The 25,720-nt window shown below is 39.5% G+C and overlaps 1 protein-coding gene across 1 annotated transcript; it reads left to right on the top strand.

The window, feature by feature from the left end:
• Nucleotides 1-4,533: 4,533 nt before the first annotated feature.
• LOC137291368 (arginine-binding periplasmic protein-like) lies at nt 4,534-20,476 on the top strand. The gene is made up of 9 exons (XM_067822685.1): nt 4,534-4,602; nt 5,602-5,662; nt 10,376-10,428; nt 12,027-12,076; nt 12,771-12,863; nt 13,192-13,359; nt 18,167-18,285; nt 18,462-18,660; nt 19,887-20,476. The coding sequence occupies exons 2-9, from the start codon at nt 5,603-5,605 to the stop codon at nt 20,021-20,023; spliced, it is 879 nt and encodes a 292-aa protein (XP_067678786.1). The 5' UTR covers nt 4,534-4,602; nt 5,602; the 3' UTR covers nt 20,024-20,476.
• Nucleotides 20,477-25,720: the final 5,244 nt, after the last annotated feature.

The raw sequence follows: 25,720 nt of genomic DNA, 5'->3' as shown, positions 1-25,720 counted from the left end.
AGTGATGTTTTTTGTAGAATAGATACAAAAGTGTTGGTGCACTTTTCCCCATATGTAAGACCCAATGCAGGGCTCATGACTTTTATGTTGAAATTTTCTGATTAATTAAGTTCAAAACTTAGGTCTTTATAACTATAAGGTTTGGCTCATAAAAGGACTAGCGCAGAATTGCAACATAACTTGAAAACTAATAAACATGAAATTCTCAAGGAAACGCTCATCATATACATCAGACTAACTCTGTGAGGTTTGGGGGTATTTTTGTTGTTTTTTCCCCAGAATTTATGTCCTAAAAGTGAAAAAGTTGTTTACAAACTATCCCATGTAACAAATAGTGCACTGTGTCAATATTTTGATGATAGTTTGTTAAACAACTTTTATAGTTTTAGGTAAGTCTGTGAAAGCCTCAGAGTTGGTCTGATGTTTTGATAATGATCAGCATTTGATTGAGTAGTATGTGTTGTTTAGTTTTCAAGTTAGATCGCAATTCATCAGTTTCCTTTTGAGTTGACCCGAGTCTACATTAGGCTGAACAATATATTCATCACAATACACGTGTACATGATGTATCGCAATTTGTTGTCCATGATACATAAATGAACTTTGTGAATGTATTCCTTTTGCTTTTAAGCAGATGAAAAGAGAAGCTGATTTTACATCAAGTTTTAAGCTCAGTATTTTGATTATATAAATACTTCACCAGTTATATGACTAACACATCATTGTGAGTGAAAATGGATAATTTTCCAAGATCTTTGTTAAAAGGGCCTTGAATTTTCCAAAGCAATTACTAATGCAATATGATTTCCTGAAAATAAATGTCTTTCATAGTTCGTGAAAAATGTTTTGATATTTCTTCGAAGAAACTGTTTACAATCTAGTTCAGGTGATAAGAAACAAGAGTTATCTTTCCTTCAGTGAATGTTTCCTAAACATTTTCTTTAGTTGATAGCTTATGGCTGATTATCAGTCTGAAACTCATTTTCATTTGTGGCTACAGATTTGTTTCTTTGCCCCTTTGGACAGACTGGCCGGTGATAATGCACTATCTTCCAATTTCTGAGCTTAGCCACAGCTGTAGGGATGTAGGTGTCCATTTTTTGTTTAAACTGAATATACTAGTTCTGTTAAATTGCCATGCTTGGATCCAGAGGGGTGAATGTTTATTTGGTGGCCATTGAAACTCTCCTGAAAATGGGTGACGGTGAACTGTGCAACCCCTCCTTTCTCAAAAAGCCAAGGCCAAGGATCAAATCCTCAATCAGATACAGTGTGAGAAGCCTATTTCTGGTGTCCTCCCACCATGATGTTGCCGGAATACTGCTGAAAGTGACTGAAACTTTACTCAATTGTACCGTCAAGTTGCCTTACTATCATAGGTCTGTGTTACATATTGAGTCAAGGCATCGTCAGTAGAATACATTTACAACGTATTACTGTGTATGAAGTAAGGCCAGTCCGACTAGTTCTTATGGACATTCTAAATTTACAACTAGCCAGCCAGATGTGCCATACATATGAGTAAATTCACCTTATCTTGGTGTCTGGTCTTGTCAAGTCCATTTTCAGCTGGTAATATTTTGAAGTTACCCCCTTGGTGTTTTTGTCTCATTTCATACACCATACAAGGTCTTGGATTGTCGAAGAACAGTTGACAGGTGCACTGAAAGGGTGGGATGTGGTTAGTTGGCTGGTTGAACCCTATGGTAACTATAATTCAATTTAAAACTATCAATTTTATGTAGTTTTACAGGTTCAGATTAAAGGAAAGTGCTCAACTGATACACTATCTTCCATTAACAGACATTTTTTGTACAAGTTGATTTGTACAAGAATTCATATTTTAGAAGAATGACTCCACTTTATAGAATTTTTGTTGACCAGCAGTACAAATAATCATTTTAAGGGCCCTTGGAAAATATTTTTCCTCATTTTCCAATGTATATTTGTGTCTGTTTGCGTTACTGTATTGGACCGGTACTACCTCTAGGGACTTTGTATCTTAAGGAGCTTTTTTGGGACTGGAAATAAAATTCACAGTGACAAAATAATTATTGGTTATATTTAAATATGTAATAATAATCCTTTGAATAGATTTTGTTCTACTTGTAAACTAAAAATGATCAGATGTTGAAAAAAACCTCTCCATAGAAATCTTGCTGTCACAAAATTTGCAGCTTTTCCAAAGAAAATGTGTTTTTCTGAATTTTTGTTGTAATTCTGTAAATTGTCTGGCCCAGACTTGATTATTTGTTTACAGACAGATGCTATATAAATGGAATATTGCTCAGTGTGACATTATATAATTAAAAAGTCATGTAATTTGGATGAGCCAAATCTGGCCCACATCATGACTTACCTTTTTAAATGATGCAGTACATATCACTGAAGTGATTGATTTAGAATAAAGCTTGATGCCGGAGTTTGGGAATAATATTGAAGCTACCCTGCTGTAATGCTAAGATTTATTTACCTATATTGTCAGTTTTGTCTATGTGAGACAATGTACATTTTGCAGGTGTAAAAGATCACCAGTCTTGTTTGTATATGGATATTTTCATGTCATACTTTAGATAGGAACAAACCATAAACTTCATTTCTTGGAATATTTTCAGTTTGATGTTATGATTCTGTTCAGTGTTGTATTGTGCTGTGCATATAACTTTGAGAGAATGTTTTGGAGGCACATCCTGTAATTTAAGGGGCATTGGGGAGGATAAGGTTTGAAAGTGTTTTGTTTGTCTTGCTGAAGGCCAGGGTTGAGAGCCCACATGGGAACAGTTGTTGAAGCCAGTTTCTAGTGTTCCCCAGTCTGGTATTGCTGAAATGTTCCAGAAAGTGGAATGAAGCTAACTTTCTGGTGTTCCCTGTTCTAGGCCATGTCACAAAGCCACAGTAGCCCTACGGGTTGTAACTCCCATACTGTAAAACATACGACAGTTGTAGCACAACCATGGCTTTGTGAAATGGGGCAATGGTATTGCTGAAAAATTGCTGAAAATGGCATGTTACCAGTTTCTGGTGCTGCTGGCTCTGATTTTGATGAAGTACACAGTACACCAATGAAAAACTGCTAGAAACAGTGTAATACACAACTTGCTTTCTCATGTTCTCCAGGACTTTGAAAAAGTAGGTGCAAACGTTCCCAAAGTTAAGTTGTATATTGAACAAAAAGAGATGATGGATTGACGGGTGGTTGGAGTCCGAGGGAAGGGAGTGACATGCACCCTTGCATCCTCTAGATCCACTTGTGACTTGTGTGTTTTTGTGAACCCAGGACTTCTGTTATAGCTCCAGTGGTAGGGCGGGTCTGGAGGACAGCGCTGGAGTTGTGTTGTACATACTGTCAAGGATCTTTGGCTAGACTAAGTCATGTAAACCCTGACTTGTCAAAAGGATGTCTACCTACACCAAACATTTAGAGTTGTCACAGTTGGGAAAATATCTGCAATAAAGTGATTTTCAGTAGTCTTGGTCTATGTCTTGTGTGATGCAGCTGTGTGTGTGACGAGGCTGCCTCCTGGTTTGAGTGGAAGATCTTGGGTTCAATCCCCGCCCGTGTCAATATGGTACTTGGTTGTCATTGCCAGTCACTTGGCATTCATGGGTACAACAAGGTTGGTACGTCTGTGAGCTTGCACTAAAAACAGTTTAGTCTAGTACAAGCAGCCACACATACAATCGTCTAATGAGTCAAATATTCTCAAGTGCAACGTTAAGCCCCATTTCACGTCAACCACCAGGTTTTCAGTCATTAAAGTAAACCTGTTGAAATGATGTAAGGTTTATTCACTTGTATAATTCGTCATGTGCACTCGTGTAGTCTCTGATAACTACACTTTTTACGTACAACCAAAGCAATTTTATTAGAAAAGGCCAGTGGAGAGTTTACAGCAAAAACAACAAATATCCAGTTTTTAAAGAGCTGTAACATTTATTTTAGAAATAAACCGATTGACCCAAACAACTTAGTTCCAGATAAAACTGAAAACATAAATTGCCCTTAGATGATTTTCTAACAGTCTAGATGTTCTGAACACGTGCATAATCGACACAAACAAGCTATTCATGGCCCTTAAATGTTTTATTACTGTTGGAACACGTTATACATGAAAGGTGGGATTTTCAAAGAATCGGCTGGTGAGGCCAACCGTATCCCATAAATAATACCTCAAATACTAGAGTCACTGAAGGGATTAATGTTAGAAGCACTACACTACAATTAAACAGACATTAAACGCAGGTTGTAATAATTTAATATTTCACGGTAGCTAAATACGACAATTAGCCAACATTAAATTCCTATTCACAATCTGAATTTCTCTATCAGCAAAATCATGTGCATCTTTATTAGCCTCAACCATATACGGACTATTTGCTATAGCCATTTCCAAATACGGATCTCCACACTTTATCTCCATGCCTGAAATTTTATGTTGACGTGTGGAAGCCGACTTTTCAATAACCGTCTCCTTTTATCTCTGAGTCCAGAACATAAACAATCACAAATTCTTGCACGATGGTGAGTCACGTGACTATGGCGTGAGGAACTCCAAGCAACGGCAGTTTTGCATCCCAGCGAAGATTGGTCCCCGCGCGAAGGTCAGTAGAAAATATTTATGCTCAGTACTGATACTGAGGTTGTAAATACTGTTGGTGGATGCGAACTCCACTTGCGTATTTAAAGCACTTTAATAAGAATGTTCAAGGTAATTGTGAAATATTTAAAATTTAAATGCGTGAGCGGTACAAACGTCCTCATCTCTGTTACTGGTGACCTATCCATTGTGTGCATAGGTAGACTAACGCTTAGTCACGATATATATAAAATTTTGATTGTAACAGATAAACCCATTTAAACTGAAAAGGAGTCCCGGGGAGATTGGTAATCTGAAGAAATCTAGACTTGCTTCAGTTACAGCTTTAGCATTGAAGGGAGGGCTATGCTTTAGGGAAAATACTAGTAACATGGCTCGGGGACTGTGTGACAGACGATGGTGGAGTGGACCGAACGTCTGTTTTGCGAGTGGAGAGTCGGTGGTTTTGATCCCCGACAGCAGATTGGGACAAAAGTGTTGTTTGTTGTTTCCATGCCTGGTGCATGGTATTGAGGATATGGACATGTTACATTGGTGAGTACGGAGCCAGCATAGTGTGTGTGAGTGGTGTAGGTTGAACGGTGGCACCGTATCTCAGTGGGAGAGCTTATAGTACCATCATAAGCACGGACAGGCGGCAACACGATTGCATGAGGGAAATAATCCTGAGCGCGACGCTTACCTCCCCTGATATACTAGTATTCAATGTCAGCGTACTTACTTTAGACTTGCTCAAGTCTCTAAGAAAAAAGTATAATAGTTTCAGTGATAATTTCTAATAAAATAATACATAACAGAGGCACAGACTGGGGTCCTTGCACTCTCCGCTTATCAAGATTTGCCTCATCAAAGTATAGAATTACTATCCATCCATGGGCTCAGCATTCAGTACAACCTTGGAGCAATGCCTTACATAAGTGTACCAGCGTGTTTACAAACGGGGTCAGTGAGACCTTATAGGTGGAAGCACGTGTGACCTATTTGTGTGGTATTTCTTTGTCAGAATGGCTCGTCTTGGTTTGCTGTTGATGACACTGACATGGGCACTTTCTGCTGAGAGCCAGGTGAGGTACAATGTGTCGTCTGCTTCTATATACGGACTAAAATCATGCATGTACAGAGCAATCCACGCCTGACCCCTTTCTGTCGCCATTACAAACCTGACAACGGGCGGTAGTATTGCCAAGTGGTTAAAGCGTTCGCTAGTCACGCCGAAGACTCGGGTTCGATTCCCCACATGGGTACAAAGAGCTTCATGTTGTGTAGATACTGTTTTCAACCAATTGATGAAGTCAGGCACAGATTCCAGAGTTGTCAGACTAATGAGTTCTGATATGGCATCGCCAACTTTACAAGAGCAGTCGGTGCTATTTAAACAAAACCTTGCAGCTGTCTACATAATCCTTCGTCAATCCGAAGACCCGGGTTTGATTTCCCACTAGGGTGCAACGTGTGAAGCCAATTTGTGGTGTCCACCTCCGTGATGTTTAGCACACTCACTAACCGGAAAACAACTAATATAATATCAAACCAATAATTAAAGGTAATCCACTCTGATTTGTTCGTTCGGAGTCACACATAATTTAATGACAACCAGCAGGATTTAAAACAATCCACAAACACAATCTGAGATGATAGTGTCAATTTCATTTTAAAACTGTAATATGTTGTTAGCTAAAGGATTGAATTCATTCGTGCTCGTCTCCAGGTTATACAAGCTCAAGTCTCTAAGTTTATAAAACGAAAAAAAATTCTCTAAAAAGTATAAATAGCAGACTGGCGTCCTTGTCCGCCTTGCTAGACTTGCCTTTCTCGGGGATTGACGTTCAGTACAGCCTTAGATCTCTATGTATGCTTACAAAGATACCACTGATGTTTACAAAGTGTGATAGGGTGCCTTAGGTTCCGCAGGTGCTTTTCGTGCCTCCTAGACTGTCAGAAAATATGTTAAAATGAACCCTAACCTGAAAAATTGGAGAAAATGCAATACGTTGCCATATGTTTATGCACATCACAGTTAATTCCCTTCTTTCCCGCGACTCGCGTTTATCCCACAGTTATTTCCCTTTGATGAGCAGGATTATTGCATTTTATTTCTATGTTTAGGGAGTAAACCAGAGGAGAGTATCACATTATGACGTAATAAATTAGTTGGTCCATGACTCAGTTATGTATAACGTACAAATAAAAGTTTAAATGTAAATGTTCAACATCTTTAACTTTCAGTATACGATCAGTTGCGGAGTTTAAATAAATCACAAAATAACGAACGTGCACATTACGGTTTGTTCAATGTTCTTTGGTCACAAAAAGAATTTGGGAGAGGCTGCGAAGAACTTTACAATGCTATTAACTGGAAATGGCTAATAATTAATTCAACAGATACCTGTCATGATAATTAGAATATGTGACCATAAATTTATCGATTGCGAAGGCTTCTTTCTTCTTTCTAAACACGAAACGCAGTTAAGTTCCAAATATCTTGACAGAAATAATCATTATGACAATTTATATGTTTGAATACCGTTAATCGTGCCGTGGTTGTTGTGTACAGGGCGCAACCACATCTCAAAATGTGTCTGTAAACGTTTGTCACAAAAAAAATGAAAACGGTACATGGAAAATGCATGCAGAGACAGTTTTCCACGTAATGCACGTGCAGTGTGTCGGAAACATGAGTAAGAGACATCGACTGTAAAAGGCAAAACCAAATTCAGCATTTCTGTATGAAATTTACGACGTAAACGAAGATATACAATGCCAAGATTGAATGCTTATGACTGGAATCTGACTATTGGAAATTTGGAAGCAGGGAAGTCCCAGTCTGCTGCTGTAGCGTACTTCAACGCTCATCACAGCACCACATCTCGATTGTGGCATCGGTATAGTCCCCGAAATGGAACACGAAGAGTGACCACTCCTGTTCAGCTCCGGCTCTTTCATCTACCTCACCGATTTGCCACAGCAACGGCCATTGCAGGACACGTGTCTGGTCTCCGAATAATTTCTTACCCTAGAAATCGTCTGAGAGACGTGAGAGCTCCAAACGCTGGACCTGTCATGAGACTGTTACACTGACAACGACGTGTCCGGACGACGCGTTTGGTTGATTTAAACATATTTTATTAAAAAAATATGAAATGGATTGGGGACAAGTTATCCAAAATAAAATCCCTAGTATTTACATACATATACTTTCAATTATATACATCTTAGGAAAAATAGAGAGAAGAGCTAGGAAAGGTGTAGAGAGGAAGGGAAACAACGATAATGTTGTTAGCATTCCTAAAGTTATAATTAGATCTTGATCCAACACAATCTGGAGTAATATCGTTTACGCACATAGGAGCTAAGTTATATTGAATTTTATTTTTTTATCTTCGTTTTCTTCGTTGATCCAGTCATTCCCATCCTGTTTCAGAATTTAGAATTTGCCGTGAGGTAAATCTGGATGGACCCGTAACTATTCTGGCAACTTCTAAGTGGAGTTTCTCTAAGTTTTCTTTCTCTTTTACGGTACAACCATCCCATAATTCACGGGCATATTCAGAGTGTAGTCAGATAAATATCTTATAAATAGTATTGTTTGTGTTTCTGTTTATTGAGTATTTTAATTTTTGTTATAATTTTGCTGATTTAAACTGATTTCTTTGCTCTCACGTTTAAAGATTTTTACTTACCATGCAGCTGAAGTGTGGTTTTGCTTCTCAAGTCCAAAACAATTTGTTTCAAATCATTGTCGGTCATTGTTTTGAAACGTTGGGTAACTGGTTCATCTTTGTTAGCTAAAACAGTAAAATGGTAAATCTGAGTGAAATATTTACTTATTTCGCACAATACAAGGGATAAATTGAGAAATGTTTTCAGTCCATTATTTTTCTTTCCTATTTGTACGAACAGACATACATCTAGCGTTCGAGTTGACTCCGGCTGACTATTCAATTTAAGAAATGTGAAACGAATTATCACTGCCTGTAGAATTTTCCAGCTTCGACGTTTCTTCATTTGGGTTAGGCTCCAGAAATTCTTCGTCGGCCCATTGAGGAATTGGTGGTGGCCAGTGAGAAAGGTTTAATAAGGTTTAATGTTCCTCACGTTTAGTATGTATATACGACAGTTTCCATGTGCATGAGTGAAGCAAATCAGTGCATGCATCCATATCCTCTACAATTCCATTACCCAGCGCACGACGATCAATCGCAGATAGGTCGTTTATAATTCTCTTTCTTTCTGTAAACCAAGGGCTGACTGATTGCGAAACGTATTGTTCAATCGTTTAAATGGACTGTGTTTCAGTTATATTACTTAGAATGATGGACAGGCTCAGTGGGACGCAGATCATTATGATGCCTGCACACAGTAGCGAATCATCACTCGCCAAAGGGATGTAACTCTTTAGAACGATTCCTGGTCGATCCGGTCCCCTCGTTATAGGGCGATGAGCTGAAGCTGAGGGTTGATAAACTGCCACCGTTGCTATCGGTCATAGACCGATCGATGACAACCGTTGTATGCTCGTCAGATAATAATGAGTCTGCTAGCTGTGGAGACTGTAGCCACATTCGTGGGTTTCAGACCGCCATTAGCGAAGTTTCACACGTGACCATTCGTGTCAATCCGGGCGAAGCCGTTGTAAGGTACGGAAGGGGACGGAGAGAACTTGAGAAACAGATTGCTCAGATGAATCAAAGTTAATATTTTGCAGGTCTTTTAGTTTAATTGGTGGTACTGTTTCTGTCGACTTACATTTCCACCGAAACCACAAGATATATGAAGCTGAAATTTTGCGTGGATGATCAAACTTTGGTTTAATCGTACACCTATTTCTAACACCTTATATAAATGGGAGACATGTTGCACACGTAATTATGTAGTTATGCGATGAAAGCTGAAATGTTACACCCAAATTACTGATTTGAAACTACATGATCGCCAGACTTTAATGGATGACAGGTGGCAAGTTTTATTTCTGCCACAAACGGGAATGTATGTCGTAAAAGTAAGACGTACAATACGTACGGTGCGTGAAGGCTATTTTATTCATACGTTTATGACCAGACATATTACAGAGGACCGTACGAACAAGCCAGCATGTTGCGGTGCGTGAAGGCTATTTTATTCATACGTTTATGACAAGACATATTACAGAGGACCGTACGAACAAGCCAGCATGTTGAATGTCTTGATCACGGTTAACCACAATGACTCCGAAATTCAGATGGACAGACGAAACGTTTTACTTTTCCACGAGCGTCCTTCCGATATATTTACGCTATCTTCAGATACTTACCAGAAAGGCCCTTTCAAACAACTGGTCTTGAAGACATAAAACAACTGGTCATGAAGACTTGACTTGTGCAATAGTTTTAACTTTCAAGTTACATATAACACACGCACCCGTAAAAGATCCGAGATAGAGTTGTCTTCAAACCGATGCTCCGAAGACGGGATCGGGTGGTGAGGTTCGGTGACTTGGTTGACACATGTCATCTGTTCCCAATGGCATAGATCGTTGCTTATGATGTCTGATCATCACTGGATTGCCTGGTCCAGATTCGATTAGTTACAGGTCGCAGTCATATAGCTGGAATGTTCCTGAGTGCGGCGTTAACAACGGTTTCAAACATTTGATCTTACGTTTAACCAGATATCCAACCTCTTCTGTGTATAGAATATTATTATGATTGATGTAATCTCCTATATAGTTCACATCCATAAAATTGGTGTTTGTATTTGTTGTTTTTCTTGTATCCTATAACATCTTCCTTTTCTCACAGGGCAAAGTCTGGATATTCTCTGTCAGTGCGAATCGCCGACCTTTCAACTATGCGTAAGTGTTAATGCTAAGACATGTTGATGTATATTATTACGTTAACTGCGTGTGTCTTCGTGGGCCATGTGTTGTGTCATCAACTGATTTGCAGCCTTCTTGCCTCCTCACAACCCTCGTGCTTGTATGAGGCGGTTTAATGGACGAGATGGTCGTCTTTCCCTACGACGTGGGTCGTTCTTCATAATATCAACCACTGGTTTGTCTGTATGACTGTTGACGGGATGCACTCATGTTACTGGATTAATGCTCAGTACGTCGTGAAACAGTGAAAATGAGCGAGTGTGTTCAGTTTTACGCCGCTTTTAGTATTGTTCCAGTAATATCACGGCGGGTGACGCGGCTTCACACTTTGTACCCATGCGGGGAATCGAACCCAGGTCTTCGGCTTGACGAGCGAACGCTCTAACCAGCTTGGTTGCCCCACCACCCTAAGTAACAAAAGACGATTATAGAATTTGTATAAATGCTTCTTTGCTGTGTTAAAACCATGTACGTACACTCTTGCTTATCCACTACCTTTCGAATCTCATATCACATAAAATATTACTTTCCGGTTATAATTCTTGTGACGTGCTTAAAATGACACAGCGGCAGTACATACACTACTGGCCATAGCGTTCGATATTGATTGAAGCGCCGTAAAATAAGCGCAGTTCCTGTAAACCCTTGCTGCTGATCACGGTTCGGCAAAGACGTGTTAACAATAAAGAAGATTACCTTTTTTCATTGTCTAAGACCTATTCATAGTATTTGTCAAGTCGAATACCCTTTAGTTTCTTTTATCTCTGGCTGATAAGTAATCATTTTACACAAACTTTCACGATATTTGCATCATTCTGCTTATATCATGGTATATCATCCGGAAGCGGGAAGACTTTCACGAGCATTGTATGGTACTTATTAACATAATGTAACTCGGGAACAGGTTTATAGGTGTCTGGCTTGTCCAAGGGATGCAACTCTGTAACCACTAAGATCACTCGATATTCAAATAAGTTTTCATGATGATGCTCTGAATATTTCCATTGATGTAGGTTTGGTTTTGTTGCTTTACGCCGCACTCAACAATATTCCAGTGTCGGTCTATAAATAATTGAGTCTGGATCAGTCTAATCCAGTAATCAACAGCATGGACATCGATCTAAACAAGTGGCATACGATGACATGCGTTAAGAAAGTCAGCGAACCTGACCACCCGATCCCGTTAGTCACCATTTACAACAAGCATGGGTTACTGAAGACCAGTTCTAACCTTGATCTTCAGGGGTTTGCTGATGTAGGAATGAACTACCATACAAATAACATCGTTTTATTGAAGTGCCATTGTTTGAGGGTGTTGTTACGGGATGGATGGGGTGTGGGGTGTTGGTGGTGGCAAAGCAAAGCGATTGAGGCGTTCGCTCGTCAAACCTAAGATCCAGGTTCAGTTCATCACATGGGAGCTATGCTTGAATCCCACTTCTGGTGTCCCCCGTTGTGATATTGTTGGAATATTGCTAACAGTGGCACAAAGACGTATTCACTCATAATACGGAGGTGTTGAATCGGAATAAAGATGAGATGTCCACACATTATGTTTATCTTCTTAATTTCAGGGATGAGATTGGGAAGCTTGTTGGATTTGATTTGGACCTCATAAACAAAGGTGATTTTTTCCCCTTTAAGGTGCTGGAAAAGCTCAAAGGGTGATAAGGTAATGTTAGATTGAGAGATTATCGGGGTAACATGGTAAATGTCAGGTTTTGAACATTTACACAAATTTCAACTATGAAACGATAATTGGGAAGGAATGTTGTGTTACATGTCATCTGCTGTAGTCAGTGAGTGAGTGAGTGAGTTTAGTTTTACGCCGCACTCAGCAATATTCCAGCTATATCGCGGCGATCTGTAAATATTCGAGTCTGGACCAGACAATCCAGTGATCAGCAACATGAGCATCGATCTGCGCAATTGGGAACCGATTACATGTGTCAACCAAGTCAGTGAGTCTGACCACCCGATCCCGTCAGTCGCCTTTTATGGTAAGCATGGGTCGCTGAAGGCCTATTCTACCCGGGACCTTCACGGGTCTCATCTGTTGTAGGCAGTAGATTATAACTGTGTCTAGACACCGTAATTAGAGAGATGTGTCCGAAGCCGAATAGGATATGGTTACATAGAAATGAAGTGTTGGCGTGAAATAAGTAGTTTCGAGTAGTTGAGTTTTAAGAGAAAATAATCGCTGAGCCCATTGTACATGAAAAATGTTTGTGATGAATATGATGAAGTATTTGTACCTGTAGGTTTATGATGTACATTTACCTGGGGTATTTCGGCAGACGTTATCTTTCATTTTTTAGTATGTTCAACGGCTGGTGTGAAGTGTGCGCCCACAGTGCAACCCTTCTCTGAGTGTATTCAGACTGTCGACGGCCGCTTCTTTCCTGGGCGAGGTGAGTTGAGGAACATACGCAGCTGAACACGACAGAATTTGTAGTCCGGAATGGACTGGTGGATCTCCCCTGTCTGCTCTCGCACTCGCGCTTGTGCGTGCTTGCATGCATGCATGCGTGAGTGCGTGTGTGTGAGAGCTGACATTTTTCGAGTCATCTTATGCAAAACGTCCGTAACACTATGCCATTCGTAAGTCAATAGTAAAGTAAAGAGTTACGATAGTTCGTAACGTCAGGGGCACTTTGTGGATTGGAACCCACTTCATGCATGTCCACCAGACAATAACTTTCAAACATTTGTCTACATGTTGCCCTCTTATCCTTGCAGGTTTAATGTCCGGCTGGTTTGACGCGTGCATGGGTTACACAATCACCCAGGAACGAGTCAATGCTGTTCAGTTCACGAACCCCTATATCCAGACTTACGCCAAGTTCACGGTCAAGCCGGGCAACCCCCGTGGAGTCAACCTGAACACTCTGTCTCAAGCCGCAATCAGTACGTTCAGAAACATTGTCAGACATGTCGACTCATAAATATAAGAAACACAATCCCCTGAACACAGAATTGAAATTGTCTTATGTACCGCACAGTGTTGTGCAGAGTTGTGTCCCTTGTTCTGTCTGATTGATGGAGCAGTAGAAGTGCTATACTTGTATTAAGAAACATCTTTGATCTAATTGATCTATAAAACTGATCTATACTGAACCACTGGGAAGAAACGCAACTCTGGCATTTTGTCAAATTTTTTAACAGAAGACAGTAGCATGAATTCTTTATTTATGAAATTTCATTTTTTTCGAAACTTGCGTTTCTTTTGCTGTAGATTATAGTTGTCTTGTAATGTGAAACTTGCCCAAACATAATCCATGCACAGTTAAACTAAACTGTATATGCAGTGTCTAATGAGATTCGCATCATTTTGTCGTATGATATTAGTATGAAAGTTCCATAAATTATCTCCCACTCCCAATCATGATTCAGTTATGCACGTTACACGGCATCGTGTGTTACATGGGCATGTCATTTTGTCATTTGAATTGTAAATACCTACCTGTGAACTGATAGTTCACCTGTTGTACTTCGTTTAGTAACCGTTCTGACTGACTTGCTCAATGCGACTTGAGAAATCTCACGGTACTGGCATGATCAGGTCATGCCTAACGTCATTTTAATATTGCTATGAATAGCGTGAAACCATGTACTTATTATACAGTTAACCGTTCCGTTGAAGGTATGTCCTCAAGTCATGTAGGTCTCAGTTCACCTGTACTGTAATGTTGCAGCTTATATGTGGCATATAAGCCTTTCATTGGCATTTAGGAAATGGAAGAATATGAAGACTTCTGTTTGAAACGGGAAACAAAACGTCTTGACCTTTCACTTCGTAGATAAGTCGTCGTCCACAAAAGATCAATGACTTTATAGGTGTACAAGCTAAACAAAACACAACCATTGAACCTTCACCATTGTCAGGCGAGGGGACGGGTCTTTATCGAAATGTCGCATCATAGCAGAGAAAAGAAGCTGTCATACATAAAAAAATATCTTACGTTACTGCTTCCCTTTGTCCCAAATGTCGTGCAAACAACGGGATCTACATGGGAGCATTACGCTAAAATCCCATTAAATCTGCAGCGTCAGCAACTACCGTCACCAGAGAGAATGAGTCCCCGCTAACAGTGGTGTCACTACAATTCGTTCACGGTTTCGTTCTTGCAAAATACACAGAGGGCACTTGGTGACCCCAACAGAAAGGGTAATGGCACTGTCGGAAGCACTTCCATATCTCCCAGGAGTCTATTTTACTATACCGTGTACTATATAAATGAAGATCAGTGAAGAATGGTTCATGATCAGAAACGAAAACCAGTATCTTCTTTTGTGAGACTAATGTTTTAAAGGGACGAGGCTGACAAGTTCTGAAGAATTGATAGTGATGTTCGAATGATTGGTTTATGTCACTACGAGTCAAACATGTGTTCAGTGGTCATGGATGGTATGGATCACACATTGTTCATGGTTGGTTTATCAAATACCTCTTTACCGTTTTCATGTTTTCACCAGATCCGGGTTAGAATTGGTCTTCAGCAATCCATTCTTATCGTAAGAGGCGACTAACGGGATCGGGTGGTCAGGCTCGCTGACTTGGTTGACATATGTTATCATACCGAAATTGCTTAGATCGATGGTCATGGTGTTCATCACTGGATTGTCTGGTCCAGACTCGATTACTTACAGACTATTGCCATGTATCAGGAACATCGCAGAGTGCGGCTTTGAACTGCAGTCAATCAATAATGTTATCACCAATGCGTACGCGTTAAAGATCCTTTATAGGTTCGTCTAGCATCCTTACCCCCACCCATCTCCTGTCCTTCTCTTCCTTAGCACTGATTCATCGCTCTATGACTGTAATATTGCCGAGGCGGTGGAAAATTTAACTCACTCACTCCTTTTCTCTGACTTGACAAAAATGGGATTCAATGTAACTGTGTAGAAAGTGATTCCGAAACTGTTCAAAGCTGACCAATATTACGATAGTGCGACGTTTCGGTACAGATTCTTGCACCTTTGTCATAGGAATGTAACATACAGTGGTGGCAAAGTATATACAATGAAGATAACAAAGATAACAAGGTAATTAACACAATACGGTTGGGAGCGAGGTGATGAAGCCATTGGGTAGACAATGGGGAAGGAGGTAGAAGCCAGATGTAAAGGGAGGCATGGAGTGCATCATAACTGCAATATCCTTAAACTCTGTCAATCTTGTACTCCCCAACTTCTAAAATGCCACTCAAAGAAGTGACCAATATTGCATATGATTCTGTGAACGAATAGTTAGTGAGTTTTGTTTAACAGTAACGTCTCTTTGAACGGTATTGCAAGTAGATGCTTTTAGTAGATAGGCATTTTAGAAGATGCTATTTGAATTTTTATACATAGAGAGTTTTTATCTTCTTTTTATTCTATGATACAACGTTTCAGGGCATGGTCTGGTCACATCAACATCATTCATTAATTGTACAGCGTGTCGTACGATGTATTCATTTAAAGGCTTTGGGACAATTGTATCACAAACAAAAATCATAATCGGGTTGAAATCGGGATTCCAACTCACGACCATAAGGTTCTGAGAGGCCTGAACGATACTACTGTGGAAATCCGAGACCATGCCCCTGTGTACAACACTATGTTGAGTTTTAAAAGATTTTGTATATATTGCCCGACTTATCACTCTCGTTGATAAACTTCAAATACTTCAAATCAATAGATAATTAAGGGCGCCACGGTTCAAGTGTTTCGTGTTTTCGTGCGTGATGTGTGGGTAACCACTTTTTAGTCTCAGTAGATATTTCGCTGATTACCAAACTGGGAGTAATACGGCTATTTGTCACAAATGAACTCCTGGAACTTCAATTCTCATTATCATCCAACTGGCAGCGTGCATTCCAGTCCTTGTTAAATACAATATATGGCATGTCAGGATTCAGGCAGCCCTGTGGTCAAAGCGTTAATGCTCGCACTGATGCATGGGTTTGATTCCTGACATGGTTATATGGTGAAGCCTATTTTATGGTCTCCGACGTCCCTCGTTTATCCGCATCGATATCATAACTGGTATGGATAAAACGGGCATTGTGATACGACTGGACTGGTCGTTAACAGTATGGTAATACACGCGCACCAGCTGGGGTTGTCTAGTGGTGAAGGCGTTCGCCCGTCACACCAAAGACACGGGTTCGATTCCGCACATTTGTTCAATGCATGAAGCCCATTTCTTGTGTTCCCCGCCGTGATATTGCTAGGACATTGCTTATAGCGGCGTTAAACCATACTCACTCACTCCATGCGTGAAGCCCATTTCTGGTGTCCCCTGCCGTGATATTCCTTGAATATTTCTGAAAGAAAATTCACTCACTCACACATGCTAACTATGCGATGGGGATGTTTTTTTTATCTTCCGATATGATGTACAAAGCTGATTGTCATAAAATGTCAGTTGTATGAATAATATAAATATAAGAAATATATGCTTAGTTTTATACATTGGGAAGTGTGAAGATGTGGTAAGCGTACATCACATTTCCAGGATGACATCACACCCTCTGATGTTCGACTTCAGTTTAGAAGATAAGTGGCCTTGCTTTCATTTGAAATTTGGTAGGAATAGTATGTTCAAACTGCCTTGACAGCTGAAAAAATGAAACGACAAGCTCAATCGAAAACTAACTGTTGTTCATACCTATGAATACTTGGGAGCAGGGGTTGGGGATAGCTTATGTTCTTACCGCAAGAATATAGTTCAGGTATAGTAGAGTAGGCGTAATCATTGAGGATGAAAACATTTTATACCTTTTACTCATACGGGTTAATCCTGATAATACGCACGCATGTAAATATAGCCAGCTGTTCGGGATTAAACGCTTTAAGGTGTGGGTCAGCTGTATGGGATTTAAGGCACGGGGATCAGGGAAGTGTTTAGAACGCTTTATCCAAATTAAGGCCCAAGTATTATATTTTCTTCAAATGAATTCACTTTGGATAAACTTACGTTTTTCGTATATCATCTAATCTGAAATGATGTGCAACTGATGTCATGTAAAGATCTGTTTCCGCTGTAAACGTTGAATTTACATTTCTTAATAGTATAAAGGAGCTGCATCATTTATTTGTCAGTGTATAATGATTATATAGTATATACATTGCATGCAGTATGAGGATGTCCTTATCCCTTTGGGAACTTGACATCGTGTTTATCTTGCTTTAATCTGAATGAGCGAATATTGTCTCTCGCTCATGGGAATAATTTCATTGGGCGGCTATTGTTAGCTCTTGCTGTTCGAACCTGACTCAGACTCAAATGTACTATAATAAATGGCCCGGGTTAGTTATCATAATGGAACAGTAATATTATAGGTACCGTGAATATTCTCCAACGAAGAAGCTGAAACTCCATAGCTGATTCCCAGCACATTCCCGCCGATTGATATCTGATTGTTTCATTGGCATTCTAGAAATAAAAAATGAAACATACAACTTTCTTATGTATTGCATAGAGCGGCGATGTAGATGTTTACACCGTTCTCAAGCTTTTCGTTGAACGTTACTGTATGCAATAAACATGAAGTTGCCTTCCATGACGTTGCATGTTTTATTCATGAATGATGTTTGATCTCACTATAAACCTAGATCCCATGGCAGCCATTTTGAAGCTGTGTTAATTTCCTTTTTGCATGACTTGTAGGTGTGTAGTACATCAGTCCTTACCGACCTTAACACTTTTGGTTTTATCTTGTAGCTCACCTGAACGGCGCCTATACCAACCAGCAGTGTCTGAACCGGCTCAACTATTCCGTCAGCAGGGTGGTCGTTGCTCCGAATCTTCCTGTGGCCAAGGAGCTGGTCCTGAACGGCACGGTGTGTTCTAGGTTTATTAAATACTACTTTCTTTTTGTTAAAAAGGAATCAAATTGAAAAATTGATGACTAAGAATATATGCTTGAATTGGCTGCCACAAACCATGTTCCAAATCTTTTGATTGCTACTTTGATTCACGCCAGAAGGGAAATCAACCTTGTACGATCATATTGCAGGTCGACGCAGCATTCTCACCAAGGTCTAGAATACCTGACCTTGAGACGTTGGACATAACCCTTCATTGTGACCTTGGAGGCGTGGCAGTCATGGTAACAAAGGGAAGCACACTGCCTGATTGGTGGAATCCAGCTTATGAAAAGATCGTAAAGTCGGGAGAATATCAGAAACTATGTGAAGCATGGCGGCCCCAGTCAAGTAAGTGACGGTTGATGACAGTTTTGAACAATGACATGAACTTCCCGATTTTTTAATATGAACGCACTAAAAGGTTTCCATAGTTTGTGTCGCTGTTGTTTATTACAGTTACTTTGAATGCGAGTGCTGGATGAGAGGTTTACAACAGTGTAACATGACCTGATGCAAACACTATGCTTGTCTCGAATTACGAATACCTCGATATCCCTTCAGATGTTCGATTAGTTCGAACTCCGCACTCAGTAATATTCCAGCACTGTGACGGCGATTTCTAAATAATCGAGTCTGGACCAGACAATCCAGTGATCAACACGAGCGTCTTACTACGCACTCGGGATACCATGACCTTTCAGCCAAGTCAGCGTATCTGACCACCCGATCCCGTTAAAGCGAAGGAGAGAATCAGCTAGCCCAGACATTAGGGCGGTGTTATTCACACCCCAAATCAATGTTCCGCTCCTCGTTATAAATACAGCATGTGAATCCCTTTTCTTTGTTATCCTTGCCATGGAAATGCTGGGATGTTCATAAACTCCATAAATCTCCGTAAATGTAAAGTTACACAGTCACTGGAATATAGGAGCTCCATAATTAAAGTAATACTATGTTTCATTGCATTTTGGGACTGAAATATTAGTAATGTATATTTCTGTGGAAAAGAGCAAGAATGCTCAGGTGTACGCGGTGTTGTCAGAAATGCATGTGGTATTTTTGTTTGGGTATCTTCAGTTTGATCTGTGTGAGTCTTTGTGAGTGAGTTACTGAATGCGTGCGTGCGTGCGTGCGTGCGTGCGTGCGTGCGTTGTTTTAATTTCCAGGCAGACTGCGTGCTAGTTATCTGTATTCATTTCAACATAATGAACAGAACTGCATGCAATGGTGGCTTGCCGTTGGAAGATGCCAACCATTTCTTTTTAAAACATCCAGAATTTGTCAGCCACCGTTTTGATCTGAAGCCAGAATTTGAACTATCAAAAGTTCACTTAGACATTCATACCCTGCTCTAAAAAATACCATTAATGAAAATATGTTAGCCATGTGCATAAATACATTGTACGAGGTAAGCGCTTCGATTAATGAGTAATATTCCTTAATATTATTATAATTCATTACGTCCATTCATTATTGTTCATGTTTCTATAACAAGTTACATACCGTGCCCCCAATCCCGTTCAGTACTGGATAGAAAATGTTCCAACAAGAATATTCAAACTTACGTGTTTCAGCATCGTCTATTAAATGCTTTGAGGATGCAAGCCATGCAGAGGTAATGGGGAGCAGTCAAACAAAGGTAGTGGTCAGCTGGTGTTTGACAGCTACAATGTTGCTGGTCAGTCTCGTTAATAGCGGGGTGTGGAGATAACCGCCTTCCATCGGTCAGGAGGACAGGAAACCAACGTTAAACAGGATGTGGAATCTCAAGTACATCACCGAAATGACAGGAAGTTCTTGCTGATATAAAACTCATTTGTATAACATTAAGTTCATATTATACAAAGCACTAGAATACAGTAAAACTTTGTTAATCCGGCACCTTGTTATTAACGCCTATGTGTATGCATGAAGTACACAATGTTGTATCAATAACTGAATATATCTCAATGTGAACAGTACCTCAAAACAATAACAACGTCCAATAAGGAAGGTTATGTTACGGATATCACGAATCCATTCCTTGACATTTCGTTATAACCGATTCAAAAGCAGACCCCTCCTCTGTGTTGACCTGTGAACCTCAGCAGTTACCCTCATCGACACATTTTGTATGTCGTATACATGTATTTTATGTAAGTAAATAAACCTTTTAGTTCCGGTATTTTGTTGTGTGCTTACAATAGCTGGGGCTCCAGGAGTTTGTGTCAACCACAACCGCGGTTCTTTAGATATACTACTCAAGAGAAGAAAAAACTCCGATCTAGTTAAGATGACGAGACTGTGGTAATTTGAACGAATGGGAAGTTCGTTACCTTCTCTTGAGTATGGGTGAATATACATTTAAGTTTAGATCTATGCAAGAACTTGCCAATAACAAAATCTCCCCATCACCATACCAAAGTCAAGCACCACTTGAACCCTTCAGTGGACATGGGATTCTTAACTCCCTATCGGGAATATATTACACTATTTATTGCACTGCAATATTATTACCAACAAGACCTATCACTTGAGTCTTGTACACTGAAAAAATAGTTTTAAAAACTACGTGTCGCCACAATATATCATTTGTTACTATTCCACCCACAAACAGGCACTGCACGTTTAATTCCTCATATTTTAAATTTCAAACAAATTGATGAAGACATCTGCGTTGGTGTACAGTTGAAAGGTGTAATTCATGTGGGCGTGGATATGTTGTAATGGCAGGTATATGACATATTTCATCAACAAAACAAAGAAGGCATAACGTGTCTGTTTACTGGGAACGATAACATCATGTTAGGTAGTGAGGTGAGCGAGAATAAAAACGTAATAAACTAATTTATTATGGCTTTACCTGTCTCTGTTGCAGCATATCTCTGACGTAAATTGTATTCAGCAGACAGGAAGAGAGGCGAGCAGCGTTCAGCACTGTCAGTCAGTGGACGGAAGCTTACATAAAATACCCATGCTCATTTCTTCACTTTCGACGGGAAACGATTTTGTCCCCAAAACACCCGATCCTCAAAGTAATGGGAATATTAACCTCAAATACCACAGGGCCATTACACATTTTGATCGTTTTATATAAACGTAATGGTTGGTATTTAAGATGATAACAGAAAAGGCAAAATTAGTAATGGATAGAAAGTACTTAGTTATATTATGATGCGTGTGTGCACATGTGCACATGTGCACCACAATAGTATAAAATGCCTTGCATCACTGTTCAGTATATATAAAGAAACGTATTTTTCTTATTGTTTACATTTTCGTTGTATTTGTTATTTCTGTATATTTTTTGCCCTCGCACAAAAATTGTTGATTTTATTATTGTAGTTGTTTTGTTACTGGCGATAGTCAGCAAAAGGGATAGACGACGCATTCAGTGCATTCCGCAATAATTTTTCTAGTTAAAGTCTTTTTGCACATAATTATATGAAAACAACCCCCATGATCCTTAATTACTTCTTTGTTATATATAAAACCAATAACTCGACTAATTTGAAAGGCACGACTTACTGTTATACATAAACGATACTTCAAATGTTCCCGTGACTATGTCATTGCGCAGGAGCTACGTACAAGTTCCCCTACCTCCACCCACCCCAGCCCGACGATGTTAAATCTGTGTACATATGAAATACATCGGAGAAACATTAGATTTGTATAACCGCATTTTTGTAAAAACAGATCAGTCTTCAATAAAGTATCGTATTTGTTCATTGAAATTATACTACTACATTTCATATATAAAACAACGCTCTACATAATGACCAACAATATGGTTGGTACCCGCATTGCTTTGTATAAAAACCCCTATAGTTTCTGCCACTGGGAACAGACTCATGAAATATCGCGATGGTTGATTGAAGCACACAGCTATATAAGCGTTAATGCATATAAAGTGAAAAGCCATTCAGGCGGTAAGAAATATAACTTACAGTGATCACAAAAAATGCTAAGTGCTCTTTTGAAGTATTATCCATATACCGAGCTGTAAACGTCGTCATTTCGGCTGGATTACCTGGTTAAAGTCCTCAAGATTCGACAGACAGGTGACTCCGAGCAGCGCTTAACTATGTCGGTATTTCGTGAATCTATTTCAGTTTGCATGGAATATGATTTCTTACTGGGAGATCATTTATCGGTTGTAAATAACAAAGAAGCCCGTAGAATTATATAAAAATTAGAACATTTTAAATTAGAACATTTCTATCTATTGAACAAGATTTACATTATTTATTTGGAATACATGTTTACGTGTTTCTATTTTCACCGATCTTATACAAGAAAACTGATTTTTTATATAAAGCTTGTGATCACATATGTCAGAGTTAGTTTAAAATAACATACCCCCTTTCTAACATGTTTGAAAAATTTGGGTGACAATTTAATCATATGTTAAACATATGAGTCACGAGTCAATGCAAACCGATGGTTGACAGCGCGACAGACTGTTTAACAATGTGTGAAGAATGACGTATTATGAGGTCAGAAAGTATAGCCAGAATATCGGCCAACGATTTACAAACGTTTTAAACTGTTTGGACTGGAGAGAAAGAGACTCTCTTGTTTACTCTGTAGCGACTCAGTGTAGAATCTAACAAGCCCTGGTTCCGTTTCACGAAGCTATGGTAGCGTTACGTTTACTGTTTGCGCTGTCTGCTGACGTTTACCCTTTACAGTCTCTGCAGATATTAACTGTTTAATGTGTTTGTAGACGTTAACCGTTTACAGTGTCTCCTGACGTTCACCGTTTACAGTGTCTCCTGACGTTTACTGTTTACAGTGTCTCCTGACGTTTACCGTTTACAGTGTCTCCTGACGTTTACCGTTTACAGTGTCTGCAGCTGTCAACCGTTTGATGTGTCGACGTTAACCATTTACAGTGTCTGCAAGACGTATAGCATATTTGGGGTGTTCAAAACATGTATCACTTGTGGGGGCCTTCAAGACATTCACTAGCTTTGGGGAATTTTGCCAGATATTTACAGGAATTGCGTCCCTTGGGATGACAAGGATGTATGATCCTGATTTCGGATCCCAGTTTCCAGTCTGATTAAATCTCTTAACCTTCATCACTTACAACTCTTGCACTGACGTGACAAACACAATGATGTGCAGGGGGCATTATACCCAGCTGAGCTATTGATATTCTTCTGTGGCCCTGAAGTGTATATTATTCACGCCTATAGTCGTCTCGGAGTACTTGTCTCATACGCTGCACAAAGTGTCTTGAAGCAGCCGTCCTCACGGGGCGGGCTACTAATACTGTTTACAATATACACCGCCTTCCGGGAGGTAGACAGACATTCACGACGTTGCAGGTGATGAATCGCCATTCACAGATGTCTACCGATTACAACCCTTTATATAATCAGAACCCATTTTTGACAATAACTGGCTTTGAAGTCACATAAGGTTGGCCATAAAAAAGACATCTCATGCAATGGCTTTACTGGAATCGCAGAACCGTTTAATCCTTGGAATAATATAGTCAACAATACATAAATTCGTTATGCGTTCACTCTTTAATCTTGACAAGAAAACAGCCATGAAGATAACTTAAACTGGCACAAAATATAAAAAGGAGAAAGATTTATTGTGCTCATTCAATATTCAGACGTTTAAGCGTGTGTATGGAATATGTATTTTTTGCAAAACACGCCTTTTACCTACAGCGGTGATTGGTAAGGTAAGAAAGGTAGCAATGACACTTAACCGATGTTGTCGGCAGGTTTCGGAATATTTCTTACCCGACATCAGGAGCGAAATAATTACAGCATTTATAAAGCATAAAATTCTCACTAATTATCGTCGTTCGATTTTCTAAAGTTAAAACCAGCAAGAACACAATGTATATTCAAACGTACTCCGCACAAAATAAAACCCTACCAAACTGAAGTGTCATTTTCTGATGCAATAGCCCGAATTTCCGGATACTGGATTAATGAATCATTGCAAATCCCATCCATTCTAGAGAGTATAACCTGAAAACTGAACTGAGAGAGTTTAGAGCGGAGACTCTAGGAGACTCTACTCTAGACAGTCCAGTCACCACGTTTCCCAGAGATGAAAGTTACTGCAACAGCCGAGATTCCATTCAAAACATGAAGTTTTCGTTTAGCCCAACAATATTCATGGTCACAGAGTACAAATGTCACCTGAAAGCGTGTCCAGTATGTGGTGGTGAAGTTTGTGAGGTTTTCGGATTAAAGAGGTGCATACTGACTGAGTTTCAGTGTACATGCATATGAATAGGATGAGCATCCACATCATGATTTAATTTATATCAGCTGTATTTCAGTAATTATGATTGTCTCATACAGTCTCAGATATGTAGTAGAAATAATGTCACATAGTGTTTTAACTTAAAGGGGGGCTACATTTGGCTTAGTTAGCATTCCCAGCAAATTCAAGTACCTTAATACCGCCTTTAATGTTTGCCTTTCCGATCAAGCTTTACAATGTAATCAATTTATCAGTTCATTACAAGGCTAAATACTCGAAAAATGGGGTTAGATTTACATAGTGTATTATTGCACTGTCTACATCTAGTCGGAGCACGGGCCCTGATTGAGCATGACGTCCCTGTGTCTCCTCAATATGCACTGCGGTGACTAAATAGATCACATGGTGACATGATATTGCACTTTCTACATTCAATTTGATATTTGATCTGTCAATCATTCCTTCATTTGACTGACAAGATCGTGACTTGAAAAACACATTAATTATCGCAGCCAGTCCTTGCTGTCAAAATGAGGAATCACTTCACTTCCGGTTGGAAACAGGAAGCACGGGGAGCCAGCTCGTGCTCTCGCGAGAATTAAGCCTCGTCACGTGGGAAATTATTAGAATATCCTCAGAATATTCATCGTTTGGCTTTTAGACTAATTAATTAGGTTAAGATAAAGTTGTGCACTTGTTATATGTTTTTTATTATTGTTATCATTATTATTGTTTAAAAGAGAATCAAGACGGTTTCATAGACAAGAGTTTGACAAGATCGAGTGACTGACCTTCGAACAGTAATTTAGTTTTAAGCCGCGTCTTTTTATGATGAAGTATGCATTGCAGACCCCATAGATTTACCACTTATATAAAAAAACCACCGAGCTTGTTGATTGTGCTGAAAAACCCAGAAACAATTAGGGCGAATCGAGGATTCGAACTCACATCCCCGGGTATCTGGCATGCAGCTGTCATCCAGATTTACAACGCCTTGCACTGGATGATTATTTATTCGACGTCCGACATTTCAAAACATGATTTAAAGACATATAATACACTAAAACTTTGGTATCAACAAGTTTCTTGATTATGTATCATCACCGAGATATGATTTAACTTTCCTCTGGATCGTATCATTACAATCATATCTGTTATCGTATAATAGTAAGAGATTAGTAGCAATGAG

This window comes from Haliotis asinina, chromosome 7, assembly GCF_037392515.1.
Source record: "Haliotis asinina isolate JCU_RB_2024 chromosome 7, JCU_Hal_asi_v2, whole genome shotgun sequence".
NCBI classification, from domain to species: Eukaryota; Metazoa; Mollusca; class Gastropoda; order Lepetellida; family Haliotidae; genus Haliotis; species Haliotis asinina.
This window is presented reverse-complemented; position numbering and strand designations above follow the sequence as displayed.

What these genes read in the sequence shown, in the direction of transcription:
- LOC137291368 (XM_067822685.1), top strand. Translation starts at nt 5,603, where the DNA reads ATGGCTCGTCTTGGTTTGCTGTTGATGACACTGACATGGGCACTTTCT. An exon ending in TTTGGACCTCATAAACAAAG is followed by an intron (nt 12,077 to 12,770) that starts GTGATTTTTTCC and finishes TTCATTTTTTAG; the next exon opens with TATGTTCAACGGCTGGTGTG. An exon ending in AGCATGGCGGCCCCAGTCAA is followed by an intron (nt 18,661 to 19,886) that starts GTAAGTGACGGT and finishes TACGTGTTTCAG; the next exon opens with CATCGTCTATTAAATGCTTT.